Raw genomic sequence first — 16,123 nt, 5'->3', positions numbered from 1 at the left:
GGCAATTCTTGCAGATAGCATCAAGGAGACTCAGTTTTGAGCACCCAGGTGTAAGCCACATGTTGTCACTTTCCCCTCCCAATTTGGAAATGTTAGCAGAAACACCCAAGAAGTGACAAAATTGACTTAAGCTCCAGTTCCAAAATACATGCCCTTTCTATTTCTATCATGCACCCTGTACAGTAACAACCTCCTTTTTAAACTCAGCATTTGAAGCAAATGTACTACTATGGTCTGAATCTTTGCCCTTCCCCCCACCATTAATATGTGGAAATCTTTATCCCCAAGGTGATGGTACTAAGAGGTGGAGCCTCTGGGAGGTGACTGGGTCATGAGGGAAGAGCCCTTGTGAGTGGGAGGCCTGAGGGAGCTCATCTACCTCTCCACTGTGTGAAGATGCAGCTAGAAGACACCAACTATGAACCAAAACATGGCCCTTCACCAGATACCAGAATGCTGGTGCCTTGACCTAGGCTCTCTAGCCTCCAAATCTGGGAGAAATAAAATTCTGTTGTTTATAAGTCACCCAGTCTAAGGTACTTTTTTTCTGGGTTTTTGTTGTTATTTGTTTTGTGTTGCTAAGCAAGTGCTCTACCACTGAGTTAACATCCTCATCCCCTTGAAAATACTGTGTTATAGTAATCCAAATCATCTAAGACATATAGTAATGTATATAAATACAGGTTTTATCATATATGCATTAATTCCAGCTTTGAGCAAAATCAGAAAATCTAAAATGGCAGACAAAACAGATGATTCAAAAGATGAACTACTTTCCATTTAGTGTAAATTACCTGGGTTTGCTTATGTTTTAGATACACATACCTTAAATATACAGGCTGATTTAATTAGCATAATTAAACAGTTAATTTAATTAGCATAAGAAAAACAAGCCTATTCCTTATGGGTCTTTTACCTGAACACTGGTTCTATGTCCCTGCCCTTAACAGACTTTGTCTTGTTCATAGGTTGTTTCCCCAGGTCTAGAATATCTGCTTGGCATATCACTGCCTTTCAAATATTTGCTGAGCAAGTGAATAATCTAGGGAGGCTGGAGGGGGGTTCTTGAAATTGTTTAAACTACAAAGAACCTTAAAGGTCATTCTAAGTAATTATCTCCACCTCATTGATAAGGAAACAGTCTCAGAGTTTCATATCAGAAACAGAAAGCAGATTCCTGTATGCCTAAATATAATGGATCAGGCTAAATTAAAAAGACCAGGTGGCAGCCACTTGTGAGAATCCACCTACTACCACCTGCATCACACATCATGACAAGAGTTCCTGACAAAGAGCCTGTGGGAGAGTCTTATGCCTTCAGAATAGAGCCACAGACTTCTTCCAGGAAACTGTCTCTTTTGTGAAAGAAGCCCAATAAAAATGTGGCCCTTAAAACACAGGCAAGTCCTGACACCCAATAATATTCTTTTGTAAAGACAAAGGTAAAAAAGAGCTTAAAACTATTAAAAAATGGATATCAGATCCTCTTAAAACAAATGAAAATGGACCTGAAAAATGTTGATGGTGCTGCCTCTGAAGGCTTAAAATAAAATCCTAATATGGCCAAGCGTTCGTCGTCACAAGGACATGCAATAAAGAGCAGCCACTGGATGTTCTAGCCAGAAAGGCAGTGAGGAAAACAATCCTAAGGCTTCAAATCATAACGTGATGTTTTCTCCAATGTGACAAACATAATTACAAAGAGATTTCAGAGAATTTAATCCTACAATCCTAGAGCATGCTGACAGGAACTACTATCTATTAAAGGACTGTTGGGCTTTTACCTAAAAATCATCTGCCGTCAGACAGTATTGTAAGAGGAAGAATGTGACTTAAGAATCAGAAGTCTTGGGTTTTCAGCTGGGCGTGGTGGCACATGCCTGTAATCCCAGAGGCTCAGAAGGCTGAGGCAGGAGGATCACAAGTTCAAAGCCAGTCTCAGCAATAGCAAGGTGCTAAGCAACTCAGTGAGACCCTGTCTCTAAATAAAAAACAGGGCTGGGGATGTGGCTCAGTGGTCAAGTACCCCCCCGGAGTTCAATCTCCAGTACCAAAAAAAAAAAAAAAAGTCTTGGGTTTTCTTCCCATCTCTGTTACCTTTATGTCACTAGCCTCTCTATGCTCAGTTTCCTCATTTGTAAAAAAAAAATTCTGGATGAAGCCTGACCTGTCTTTTTCACAAAGTAGTCCTGAGGTTTCAATGGAAAACAGTAAAAAGGTCTCATGAACTACTCAAGTACAATGCAAGTAAAGCACTACCAACATTAACAAGAGAATGTCGATATTAAAAGCTGACAAACTCAGGGCTGGGGATATAGCTCAGTTGGCAGAGTGCTTGCCTTGAATGTATAAGGCTCTGGGTTCAATCCCCAGCACTATAAGGAAAAAAAAAAAAAAAAAAAAAGCTGACAAACTCAAACATTATTTAAATAAAATCATAAAGCCATTTCAATTCCAACTTTACTCAAGTAAAAATCAAGGTCTGTTATTCCTAGTTAAAGTGAAAAGAAAAGTTATTCCAAGTATTTTAGGTGAAAGTTACTAGGTTAAAAATTAGCATTTGATCTTCAATACCATCTGAAATGTTCAGCCTTCACCCCAATTGCATCCTTCAAGACATAATATATCAGAACAGTTAGTTTCTTGAATGAAAACCTTCACACACACATACAAGTACACACATCGATAAGCACAGATGAATACATAGAACCATTGATTTTTTTTTCTTCTTTTTCTGGGCCAAGTAACACAAACAAAAATATTATTTTTTAATCACTAGAGTAGTGAAGTTCTAATTTTGCCTAGAACTAAAATGAGTATTTTTACCCAGAAAGTTATACTTCACTAAACTTAAACTAAAAACCAGAGACATGCTTATATAATACGCCTTTTCTTTTTAAGCTCCAAACATGCACCATCCAATACAGTAGCCAGCAGACACGTGACTACCGAGAGTTTGGAATGTGGCTAATACAAACCGACCAGGTGGACCATAAACATATCATGAATATATTTTGACATTATACTCTAAATAAATAATGTAAAATATCTCATTGATTTATAAATGTTGGAATGATAATATTTTGGATATTCTGGGTTAAGTACGATATATTAAAGCTGTTTTTAATCTGTTTCTTTCTACATTTTTAACGGGGCCATTATATACACTCAACTATCCCCTGAAGTCCCAGGGAAGAGGCAACCTCCTGGGGATGGCAGGGTCCCCACTAGGGCACCCTCAGAACTTACTGTAGAGAAGTCATTCCTTTTAACCATTCCTGTAGAGTAAAATAACCCATGTTTTGAGCATCCAATTTCCAAGCTAGGACCAGCATAACTACCTATTAAAACAAAAGACAAATTAAATTTCAGCAATTAAGTACATCAGCATCCTGCCAAATGCTGCTAGTCCCAATGGTTTTGTCATTGAAATTGAACAAAATAACTTCAAAACTGAGTTCTAGTTTGGCAAACATCTAAAAATCTTGATAAAACATTTTGTGACAAGAGCCTAGGAGAAACATGTACTCTCGTGATGCCTTACAATACAAGTAGAAAGTGCTCAACCTCACCAGAGGGCAATTCCTCAGGATCTATCCAAATTAAACCCAGCTGCTCCTCAGTATTCCACAGATATACCTGCACAGGTACACACAGATACATATTTAATGATACTTACTACAGCGCTGTTTGTAGTGACAAAAGGTTGAAACGGCCAAGTGTTGATTGATGAGGGGCTGGTTAAACACTTCTTCATTAAATATATTCCAATCAAAGGAATAATGTAACACCATTAAAATGAATGAGGTAGAGCTAACTGTTCAAATATGGAATAAATTCCAAGCTTTATTAAGTGAAATAGCAAGGTCCAAAATACTGTTAAAAAAAAATTAAAAGGTAGATGGCTGCTTGGAGATGTACACTGTACCACACATACTTATTAGTCTGTGAATTGGGCCATATACACTGGGGAAAACCATCTTCAAGTAGCCGGATACTCCACTGAAAGAGCATTGTGCCTGGAATAAGCCCAGGATGAGTGGGATGGCCCAATCACTCCCCATTGGGAACCAATCCCTCAGTGCCATTCTTGTTTCTACTGAGTTTTCCAAAATTCTGCAGATATCAAGAACTGTGACAACTCAGCTTATGTTACTCACTGCTTAGCAATATCTCATGCAGCTACTTAAGAGAAAGATGGCACAGAGAACAAAAGTAAGTTATACCAAACACCTGCAGTGTAAAAACAAGCCTATATTTCAAAAGAGCACCCAGCTTCAAGATATCCAGAGCCCTGCACAGGAACAGAGTTGAAGCCAACCATGACTGGGGCAGGAGCAGGAAGTCTTCCTTCTCATCCATCTCAAGGAAAGGTAAGGAACAACTAAGCAAGCATAGCATTCCTAAAAAGGTAAACAAGAGGGACAAGGCCTTCTTAGCACCATCCTGCCACTCTATTGGGATGGCCATCTCTGGACAGTCATTTATACACCCGATTCCTAGACTGGGGCCAGGTATACATTCTTGGTGGGCACTCAGTTGTTGCAGAAAAAGGCACTGGGTAGAAATACATGTTTTTAAGATGCAGTTAGCCAGGAACCAAGATACTTGCAATTTCTTAATGTGCTTTCTTTACACAGACCCTAAGGGGTCACTTCCGGAACTGGAAGAAGAGCCCCAAACCACCACACCATCATCCATGTGTCCAACTGAATCAGATGACAGTGGTGGTGAAAGGAATTAGAGTGATATAAAAACATGAAATAATGAGGCAAGAAGTCGTTTAGAAAATCAATTTTAGATGACTTAATGAGCCTCTGAAAGCCCACATGTACATTAAAAACTCCAGGTTAGGGAGTATTCAGAAGATGCAAAAGATCTGCCCTTTTATCTGTTGACCACAGGCTAGTCCTCAAGCTGCAAATCCCCAGCTGTGTCTGATGCCTGAGGCATTAAGAAAAAGCCTTCAACTAGTGTTGACTCCAGGGTTCTCCACTTGGGAAATTTTATCAGTAAGAACCTACTGTATTTCTAGGACCTTTCATCAAGTAAATGACTACATTACAATTTTTCTTAAGTCACTAGGGTTTTTTTGGACTTAAAAAAATCTAGATTATTAGGCAGATAATAGTAATGACTGTTAAAAAGATTCTTTAAAAAGTCACTTAGAGTCCAATCAGCACTAAGAAGAATTTCCCCTAAAAAAGGGGTTATGAGTTCTTTAAATTATTCACACAGCAATGGATTTTCTCCTCAGCCCTCACATTTCTTGGAATTCTGATTCCTAATACATCAATTTACTCAAGTGAACTAGCCCCCATTTCCTAACACATACTATGTAAGTTCATGAGCTTTATCACTACTCAACCCTTCATTAGAAAGATTAAAAATTTCATTTCAAAACTTAAGTTAAAAAACAAAAAGTGTGAGGGTGAAGAAGCAAACACAGCAAGTCTGCATGAAGCAAGGCCAACCAGCCAAGGCAGGCATTCACACAGGGAAACCGCCTTTCACCAAGCAGACCTCCTCAAGCTCACGGACAAGAAAGCCAAGTCCTTAAATAAAGGATTTTGCCCTTAGCTTCATAAATCAAAGTAGATAAGAATTTTATAGGCCTGCTTAAATTTCATAAGCTATGAAGACAGGCGAAGTGAAGGTTTTAAATATTTTTAAAGTGCCTGCTCTTCAGTGAAGACAAGGCATCGTCTGTCACCTCATTTTTCAAATGTTAACATCTCTGAAATTGGGACGTATCCACAATTAACAGCATATCAAAATTTATTTAGCCACACTTTTTCTTTCTTAGGGATGATATAAAATAATCTAACTTCTATTGGTGTCATCTTGGAACTAAAGTACAATAATATATACTTGGAACAATATTCTGAATTTGGTCTTTTAATCGTCAACATGAATTTACATTTCAAGGCTTTCTTCTTACTGAAACAGAATTCTAAAGAGTTCCAAATCAAATTACCAAAAAACCAAAAAAAACCCAATGGCAATAATAACTTTTTTGAGTAGTTATTACTCCCTTGAAGCATGCTTTCTTGCCTCTGAGATTAAATGCTCAGATAATCCTACACATACCTGCAAACTGACTCTGGTCTCCATCTCATCTTACTTCAGGCCTGGGCCTGTTGTGGGTTCCTCTGATCACAGGCCCATTTCTGTTTTCTGGATAGGACCCCTAGATCCCCAGCCAGGCCCAACTCATTCCCTGATAACACTGTTAGAAAATAATCAAGCTTAGCCCAGCTTCCAGCAGAAAATTTCCTTCTGAAAATTAGTGAAATGGTCTTTTTTTATGTCCATGGACTAGATCAGGGAAAATACTATTGATCCAGTCAGTGATCCCCAAACCTTTATGCCAAAGTGAATAATTTATCAAGTTACCTGAACTGGAACCCACTAAAATACAAGACAAAAATCCACATGAACAAGTAAAAAGATATCCCAAAGGCACTTCGGAAAATTTAAATGTTATTTGAGGCAAGATGGTGAGAGGCAGAGGACAACAGAGGCACAAAAATGGTAAAGGTACAAAAAAAATCTAAAGAAAGAGTCAAGTCTCATTCCCAATTTTAAAAGCACAACAAATATGCATGGGACCGATACCTCTTGTAAAGTCTGAATGAAGGGATGACCTCTTGAGGGCTTTTCTAGATAATACATTTATTTCGGATACATTTGTTAAACTAGGGGCGTGTGTAAAACTGAACTGCATTGTTTATGAACTAGAGCACATGTATGAGCACAATTTTTCATTTTAGTGTTAAAAGATATTTTGTGGAAACAAAAAAAAATTCAACGATAACAAGATGCTAAGAATTAGGCAAAAATAATTAAGCATATAAAATAACTGATCTTTGTAAAGAAAATATTCTAGTGCATTAATACTAAAAAAAAGAGTCACCTTCTGAGCTAAATTCGACTGGAAGTAAAAGATCTGTGAAAAATTCATGGTAATTACAACCTACTCAAAACCTTTATGAATAATTATTCAAAGTTTAAGACTAACTCTACATTAGACTGAAAAAACTATTGAGGGGGACCAAGGTACACAGCATGCAGTGACTTGGTTCCCCGGTTGCTCTGTCATTATAGGTACACATGCCCACACATTTTTAAAATATCCAATTACTTAATCACTGTACCTTTTAGATACAAGAAGTTAAACTAGAGGGGAAAAAAAAAATCACCATCATTACACCATGCCACTTACAAATCAAACTGCATTTTCTTAAGTGACCTCATAAAAAACTAACCTATCATTATTTCTGTATTTTTGTTTTATTTGTAAAGGAACAAAAATTTTAAGTAATAAAAATGACTGAGTCACACAACTCAGTAAGTTAGACTTACATTTTCTGGTTCGACCCCAATGTCTTCACAAAATTTTTCCATGCCTTCAGGACCCACAACATCATCAGTACCTGCAATGAATACAATCTTACATAAATTAAATCTGACCATGCACATGATTACTACTGTAGTAATATTACATCATTAAATAAGACTTACAGGCCCTAACTCCTTTTGGAAGAAAGAAATCAAGTATAAAATGAAAAATATTCTGGAATCCTTCATATCTTTGAGATTCTACAGAGTCTATTTGCCCAGGCTGGCCTTAAACTTGTGATCCTCCCATCTCAGACTTCTAAGCAGCTGGGATTATAAGCACATACCACTATGCCCAGCAGACTGATTTCTGTTATGTTATTTCTGTTAGATTATGTTTCTGCAGTGCTGGGGATGGAACCCAGGGCCCTCATGCATGTTCAGCAACTGCTCTACCACTGAGCAACACTCCCAGCCCTTGGTACAACCACAGTCTATCACTATGTCCTTTATAGAATATGCTTAAAAAGTTCCACTCTTACTTTGGTAATAATTTCAATATATACAATAATTATTAGGAACACAGCAAATAACCACATACTAATCTCTACAAAATTAACTGGAAAACAAATGTTTCTTTAACACAGAAATAAACAATCAAGTACAGTTGGTCTTCTATATTTGTTCTACATTTGTGGATTCAACCAACTGGGGATCAAAAATATTAAATAAAAAAAAAACCCCTTGTGTCTAACTAAACACTTATAGACTTTTTTATTATCATTATTCCCTAAATAATACAGCATAACTACTACTAATATAGCATTGACACTGTATTAGGTATTATAAGTAATCTACAGATGACTTAGGAGTATACAGGAGGAAGTACATGGGTTACATGCAAACACTGTGTCATTTTTATATAAGGGTCTTCAGCACTGTGATTTTTGGTACCTCCAGGGGTCCTGGAACCAATCCCCATCGAATAAGAGATGTCTGTAGTTATTTTGATCTTGATACAGGCAACAAGCTACTTTAGCTTTAGCTCTATTTCTGCTCATATGTTGCATCTCTACTTTCTCCCCCATTCATTTTTTTGAGTCTTGCAATTTGCTTTCTTCTACTTCTGTCTTTTCACTGACACTCCTCTAAGATCACCAATAACCCCCTAATTGTCAAGTCTAATAGATACATTCATTCATTCTTTATTTAACCTCTTTACAACCTCTGAAAATCTGAAGTGGTTTTTAACCATAAAACTGTCACCTCCCATGGCTTTTTAAGTGCATTCTCATCTGATGTTCCTCCTTCCTCTTTTGGCTTCTTCTGCTTCTCCTAACTTGATAAATTTGATGTGCAGAGTTCCATCCTCAAACTTTTTCTAGTCCATTCTAGTACACTCTCTCTAGGAAATTTCAACCATTCTTGAGATTTTTAGGTACCACCTATGTCTCTTTCTAGCCCGCACTGCCCCCCTTACTTTTGAACTGTATGCCTGCTGATTACCCCCACCTCCTGTTTAACTGCCATAACTAGACCTCTCTTCTGCCCCAATCCCACTCCTACTGCATTTCACTTTCAAACACCACCTCACACAATGGAGCCCATCACCTATCCATATAAAATATAGCCAAGCCTGCTTATCCTGATGTAGTCTGTCCCAACTGGTGGCACCAACAGAATTGAGAACCTGGGAGTTATCCTATATTCCTCTTCTCCCACACTGTCCATAACCAATTGATTACTAGTTGAACTTTCAATTTAACTGCTCAATATTCTTAATGGTATCTCTCCTGTACCTCCCTGGTGGGGGCTTATTCTTTCTCTTAAAATCCCTGATCCATTCTATAAACAGGAGATCTTCTTTCCCAAACAAAATCCCATGCATCAGTGGCTTCCCATTGCCTAAAGATAAAGTCCAAGTCTTTGGCACATCAAGTAAGGTTCTCTATGATCTAGAAAACCTTCCTCTTCAGCCTCCTTTTTTCCTACCTGAAAAGCAAGTTTTCTAGCCAAATAGCTATTGCTGAATGAATAAAAATTAAGGTCCAGAAACACCCACTGACCTGCAGTTCACCATACTGTACTCTGTACCCTGGCCTGTCTCCCTCTTATCCTCTTCCTCACCTCTCCTCATCTTCCCTGGTTACCTCATTCAACCTTTAAGACTGGACCCAAACAGGCAGTCCTCTGTGATCCCATACAACGATGTGAATGGTCTCTCGTGTTTAGCATCCTGCATTCAAAAAGTGCCAGCCCTCAGTATTTATCTCAGAATTCCTCAAGAGCAACTGCTGTTTTACTCCTTCCACAACCTCAACATCTGGCATTGCTCAATAAAAGTTTACTGAATGATGAAACCAAAACCAAGATCACACTCTACAATCCTTCCTTAGCCTCTAGATCTAGCAAGTTGTCAAGTCCAAGAGAATGTACCATCTTACTGTTTTATTTAGTTAACTTTAACTAGACAAATCCTGGAATGTGCACTGTGGTAATTGCCTAGAGGACAAAGACATGGCTCCTGCCCTCCATGAAGGGAGCTTAAAGCATGGAATTACTTTCAATACAGAGTAGTAAGTGGACTGCAATAAAATGTTAAGGCAATGTTCTCAATGAAGGATAAACATAAAAATCACCTTGAGCACTTGCCGGAAAGTCTTGTGTCACCTTCTTTTCAGAAATTTTTGCTTACTTTAAAATGAAATTGTGCATTATGTTCATGTATTAATATACTAAAAAAATCCTAAATTAAATTAAACAAACTTTTAATTGATTCTTCCCTAATGGTTGAGGTAAGAAAACTAAGAATATATAGAAAAAAATATATAAAAAATAAAGAGGAAGCTGGGCACAGTGGCACACACCTGTAATCCCAGCAGCTTAGGAGGCTAAGGCAGGAGGATGGCAAATTCAAAACCAGCCTCAGCAACTGTGCGAAGCCCTAAGCAACTTAGTGAGACCCTGTCTCTAAACAAAATATAAAAAAAGTTCAGTGGTTAAGTGCACCTGGGTGCACATCCCAGTATCAAAAAAGTAAATAAAGTGGAAAAAAACAAAAATCCCAGAAGAAGGTAACAGAACTGAATATGTACAACAAAACTTTTTTTTTTTTTTTTGGTATCAAAATAACAAATTTGTGATAAAAAGGAACATAGTGGCATGGAGAAAAAAATATCTGCTTTGACCATATTACGAAGAACTGAGTTTATACTCCCAAAAGTATATTTTATCCTAAATATATTAAAACAAACATTATTTTAAATATCAATAAACATTATTTAAAATCTACCCATAATCTTGCCACCTATCACTTCTCTCTCTTTATTTTTTTATTTATCTTTTCCATGCATTTAAATCTAGTTGTGATGATACTGGTCATTGGGATCTTAATTCTATTTTATAGCAAATTTATAGCAATATATCAATTCACCTGTAGAATTAAGATGATAATTTTATCAAGCTAATGAATGCTACAAGATAACATAAAGTGGTCAAAAAATGGAGTATGAGAGACAAAAAAAAAGTATATTTAAAGCAAGGAGCTATGGAATGCCTTGAGTGACAAGACAGTAGAGATACATTTGGAAAGGCAGACAAAAATAACAAAAATCTAGAAAAAAATCAATAACACTCCCACTTTCCTGCCACTGTAAGTAGGTATTAACGTAACTTTCTCATGATAGCCCAACAAGACCTTTATGCTGAAGTTCCCATTATTACACAAGGCTGTGTCACTGAGGCAAAAGGGTCTTCCTTGGTAGTTTTTAAAAAAAATATATTCAAAATGATGTTTATTGTACCATTTATAATATGTTTATATTTATTAATTATACTATAATTATATATGTGATATATACATCTCTTCCTTCACTGTCAGACCATTTTGGCACTTTTTGCAACTGTCAATGCCTAACTTTAGCACCTGTTCCTAGTCTCTGATCTCATTTTTGTAAACCAAAAGAGAATTCTGCTATAGAACTTAATCTAAAATGGATGGAGGGACTACAGTCAGGGCTTGCAGAACTAATATGACCTATGTATGTGGGTGTTAGTGTAACTTTAAAAATCAATGTTGGCACTTGTGTATTTGGCTTAACTTCTTTTTCTTAAGACGTATTTCAGAAAGTGGAAATTACTTGATAAATAATTTATGTAAAACTGGGTTTCCTTTTTCAGATGGAGGTCTAAACAACACAGTTCCTGACCTCCCAGACAATCCTATCTCAAATTACAGAGAAGTGAAGTACCAAGATAGAAAAGGGAGTAAAACATACAATCACAGAGAGCAGGTAGAGGCCCCACAAAGGGGTAGGAGGGCTTTATTTATCAATCTTCTGAGAATCCACAATTGAATTGATAGGGATTCTGAAAGGTGAGAAGCTACATTCCAGAATATGCAAAGCAGTGCTGGGGTGAACCAGCTAACTTGAAGCTGAGACAGGCTGGGCGCAGGCTGCAAGAGCCAAGGAAATCAGGAGGCAGGATGACAAATAGAACTGAGAACTCTGGAAAGAACTGAGTGATGGACCCCAGGCTCCACATCCCTGCCCCCCATTAAAAGCATAACGAAGTCAGCCTTTATCCTCAGCTCAAACCAGCTGGCTCTCTCCTAGAGACAGTACCACAGCCAGGGCACCCAGGCCTTCCTCAGGTAACCAAACAGCCAGCAGATCACAGCTACAGCTACAGCACATTCTGTCAGTTATCCTGGTTTTTCTCACAGTTCATTACTCTTAAATAATACTGACCCACACTTTCAACCCATGTGCTTGAGATATTCAAAGTAAAAGTAAGTAACTGGAGCTTTCAGTGATTCCCAATTTGAAGCAAATTTCCCTAGTGATAAGATAAAAGGAAAAAAAAAATGAAAAAAACAAGGGTAGGTATAAAACTCAGGAACAGCCATATCCATAGAAACATTTTGCTGAGATGAATTACAAGGAATCACTCAGCAAGAATCCCAAGGAAACTAAAAAACGTGGCTTAATTTTTACTTTCAAAATGTCACCTTTCTTCAGTCAGAAAAAAGCAAAAGGAAAATTCCACTCCATTCCCTTTTTAAAGAAAACAGTTTATACTTGCCTATAAAGGAAGACACAAAAAGTCAAAATACCTGTGCTACTATGGTGGGATTCTATTAAAAATTTCCTTTTTATATTATATTTTCATACAAATAAATGTGAATCAATATTGGAAAGCAAAAGATCTTCATAATTTTTCTCCAGTGGAAAAATGCTCCACTTATTCAGGACCCATTTCCTGAACCCTTGGCAAAGTGTCAAGTACTTTTTACTAGGATTACAAAATGTCTTCAAGAGACTCATGACCTAAGGAAGTACACAAGAAAAGATAAATTCTATTACCATGTAAGTGTATGTACAGTGTTCATGCCCTAACAAACAAAATCCAGTTGAATCTAATCAATGAGGAGAATTTACTAGAAAGATACTGGGAAGAACTTCCCAAAATCCAAATAAAATCAGAGGAATCAGGGATGTAGCTTTTCAAGTTCATCAACAGGGGGCGGGGGGGTGGGGACGACATTTGTTTCCCAGCTTAAATCTAAAAATCCCCCCCCCCCCCCAGAAAATATGGTCCCTCTGGACCAACCCCTGTAACCAAAGGGGAAAGGCTCATCAGAAAAAGGATAGTGAGGGTAGGAAAAAATTGCCAGATAAGATCAAGGAGAAAAATCTTCATTTTTATACTCAATAAAAAGGGATCAAAATAAGTTATGAACAAAGTCCTAATTTTTGGACAAAGAGGGTTATTAATATAATTAAGGGGCTTAAAAGATATATAATACTAAGAATTAAATAAGAACTCAATGCAGGTTTTTCAGAACTAAACAGAACTACTACTGTTGGAGAGAAAAGTGGAGAGAAATCTTCCAGCAAGAGGACAGAATTGTCTTTTATCCTGTAGGTAGCAGGAATTTCTAAACAGAGGGCAGGAGGGTTTCAGGGCAGATATTGTTAGAGAATGACATGAATGTTCTGTTCTGTTTATTTATTTTTAAGTAAGACAAAAGACCTGGTCTAGAACAGAGACTGATAACAGGAAAATTGGTTTGAAGGTTGCTGGAACTGTTATGAAAAGGGAATGAAAAACATGAGGAAGAAAAAAGGTTAAAGAGCTTACAATTCAACTTCATCTGAAAATGTTTCCTTTTCTCTTTTTTACACCATTCACACAATACAAGTCCTAGATTGCAATATTAAAATATCCAACCAATTATAGTAAGTTGCAAAACTAAATTTAAGACATTTTAAATGAAAAAACAAACATTTTATGCCAAATCATCTTTCAAAATAGAGACATTTTAATATAAATTCCATTGTACTACAAAAGGGATCAACATGGCAAAGCTTATTTTAACTTCAGTGCTTAAATCAAATAATTACCCATTATCAGCATTCTAAATAGGTCTCCTAGCAATCCAAAGTATTTCTCCCAAGTGCATTTCATCTTTTCAGTTCCCTTCTAATGTTCTGAATTCTTTGGCTTAGCTGCTGACTATAAATAGGACATTTAGTGATTTGTTTCAACTACGTCCCTCCCTTCCGTTCTCCCTCTCTTCAACAGGGACACAAACACAATACACAACACACAAGCACTGAATTTAAAACTTGTTAAATTCTTTAACCTCCTCTAAGGCACTTCTTTATTTTCCTAAGGGCAGTCTTCCATGATATAAATGATTACCCACCTGCGTATTCATAGAACCACTCTAAGCACCTCTTATTTGAGAAGGCTTCCTCTTCAGTCTTTATTCTAGTTGAATCATATTTTCTATACATGCTAGAAATTGAAAAGGTAGTTGTAAGTTATTTAAAGATACTGAGTTCTTTTAAGTAGCAGATAATTTTTACTTTTATATAAACAAGACATTCACTCAATCAGTATTTTAAGTATTTTAAACAGATTACTCCCTGGATTTGCAAACAGCAGCTTTTCTAACTATGGTGTTGAAATATGGTCATACACCTTAACATAAAATGAGATTTTTTTTGCTGAGGAACAAGTAATCAGTAAGAAGTACAACATTTATTTGATATACTCTCTTCTCATGAGCTAGAGCTTACTAAAGAATGATAATAAGGGGCTGGGGATGTGGCTCAAGCGGTAGCGCGCTCGCCTGGCAAGCGTGCGGCCCGGGTTCGATCCTCAGCACCACATACAAATAAAGATGTTGTGTCTGCCGAAAACTAAAAAATAAATATTAAAAAAATTCTTTCTCAAAAAAAAAAAGAATAAGACACAGCAACAAATGTCTAAGGTGTTTTCTTCAGTTAATGATCCTAAAAATCACTTGTGTCTCTCCATTAAGTTCTGACTTCTGTCTTACAAGTCAGGCTGAGCATGCTCTATATATGATATAAGAAAGACCTGTCAATAGGAGACAACTCAAGAGCACACTGAACAAGTACAAAGAAACATTAATTTATGTTCAAGCTTCCAAGGGGGAAAAAAAATTCAATCATAAGGTTGACAAGAAAAAGTGTCTTGGATGAGTCCTTGATTAGTGTAAGTCTTAAAGCCTCAGAAGAGAGAAGCATAGCTCCCACATTCCACACTGTGGCCACATAGCCTAAGCTGGAGAACTGAATCAGGAAGCACAGCCAATGCTCCTGCTATGTGGCAACAATTCCTTATCTCCTAACCAGGGATGGAGGTCCTAGAGCTTCCTCACTGGAGGGGGGAGAGTAAGTAGGCAGTGGTTTTAAAATCATGACTTGCATATGAAAAGTGTAAGTATAGACATTTGAATCTATTATTTGTATATAAATTACCTAGAGAGTTATGGTTAAAAACACTTATAAATAACTTTTATTTATATAAGAATATACAAGATGAAATTCTCTTTTTAGTGTACATTTACTCCAGACCTACACAATCAGATTATCTGTATAGACCTCTGAATAGAAATTCCTGGTTTTTATTAAAAAAAAAAAAAAAGAACACAGCTATAAGGATATTTAGTAATCGAAACTGTAAACCATAGCCACATGCAGTACTGTACACCCGTAATCCCAAGGATTCAGAAGGCTGAGGCAGGAGGATCATAAATTCAAGGCCAATCTCAGCAACTCAGCAAAAGGGCTAGGTATGTAGCTCAGTGGTAAAATACGACTAAGTTCAATCCCTAGTACCAAAAATCAAACAAACAAAAAAACCTGCAAACCACAATTTATAACTTTTCCTATAAAACATGGGAATACTACCTGGAAATAAAGGTAATATTATAAAAGGTACTGGTCAAGGGTTTAGACAGATCTTCTTTAATCCCGGGCTCAGACATTCCTGTCATAGCTCAAAGCCTATCAGCAGTCAAAACCTGAAGTCCTTTGTATGACACTATAATATTTGATTCTGAATTACTTAAAAATGTTCTACATAAAAAATGGACCAAGATCATACAGTGGAATATCATTCAGCAAATGAATAAAATATGGATAACTGCTATTATTACACAGATGTGCCTAAAAAACATAAGTGAAAAGAAGTGAGATACAAAACATCATTTACACAAAATGTCCATAAAAGCACATGTATCTGCAGGGATAGAAGGTAGATCAAAGGCATTGCTTGGGGCAGTGAGTAGAACCGGGAGTGGCTGTGACTAGGCATCAGGGATGTTTCTGGGTTGATGGGAATGTTCCAAGCTGGACTACAGTAATGATGTTCACAACTCAGCTAAGAAGAAACCACTTTTGTACACTTAAAATGTATGAACTTTAAGGTATATAAATAAATTGGCTTAAAAAAAAGACTAAAA

General features: G+C 36.9%; 1 protein-coding gene across 1 annotated transcript in view; it reads right to left on the bottom strand.

Moving 5' to 3' along the window:
- Dcun1d4 (defective in cullin neddylation 1 domain containing 4) overlaps positions 1-16,123 on the bottom strand; it is a 70,502-nt gene that overhangs the window by 21,710 nt on the left and 32,669 nt on the right. The window contains 3 exon segments of the mRNA XM_071614275.1: positions 3,250-3,341; positions 7,366-7,436; positions 14,054-14,145. Coding sequence (XP_071470376.1) covers positions 3,250-3,341; positions 7,366-7,436; positions 14,054-14,145 — 255 coding nt within the window.

The sequence above is a fragment of the Marmota flaviventris genome, chromosome 7 (genome assembly GCF_047511675.1).
Source record: "Marmota flaviventris isolate mMarFla1 chromosome 7, mMarFla1.hap1, whole genome shotgun sequence".
Classification (NCBI taxonomy): domain Eukaryota; kingdom Metazoa; phylum Chordata; class Mammalia; order Rodentia; family Sciuridae; genus Marmota; species Marmota flaviventris.
This window is presented reverse-complemented; position numbering and strand designations above follow the sequence as displayed.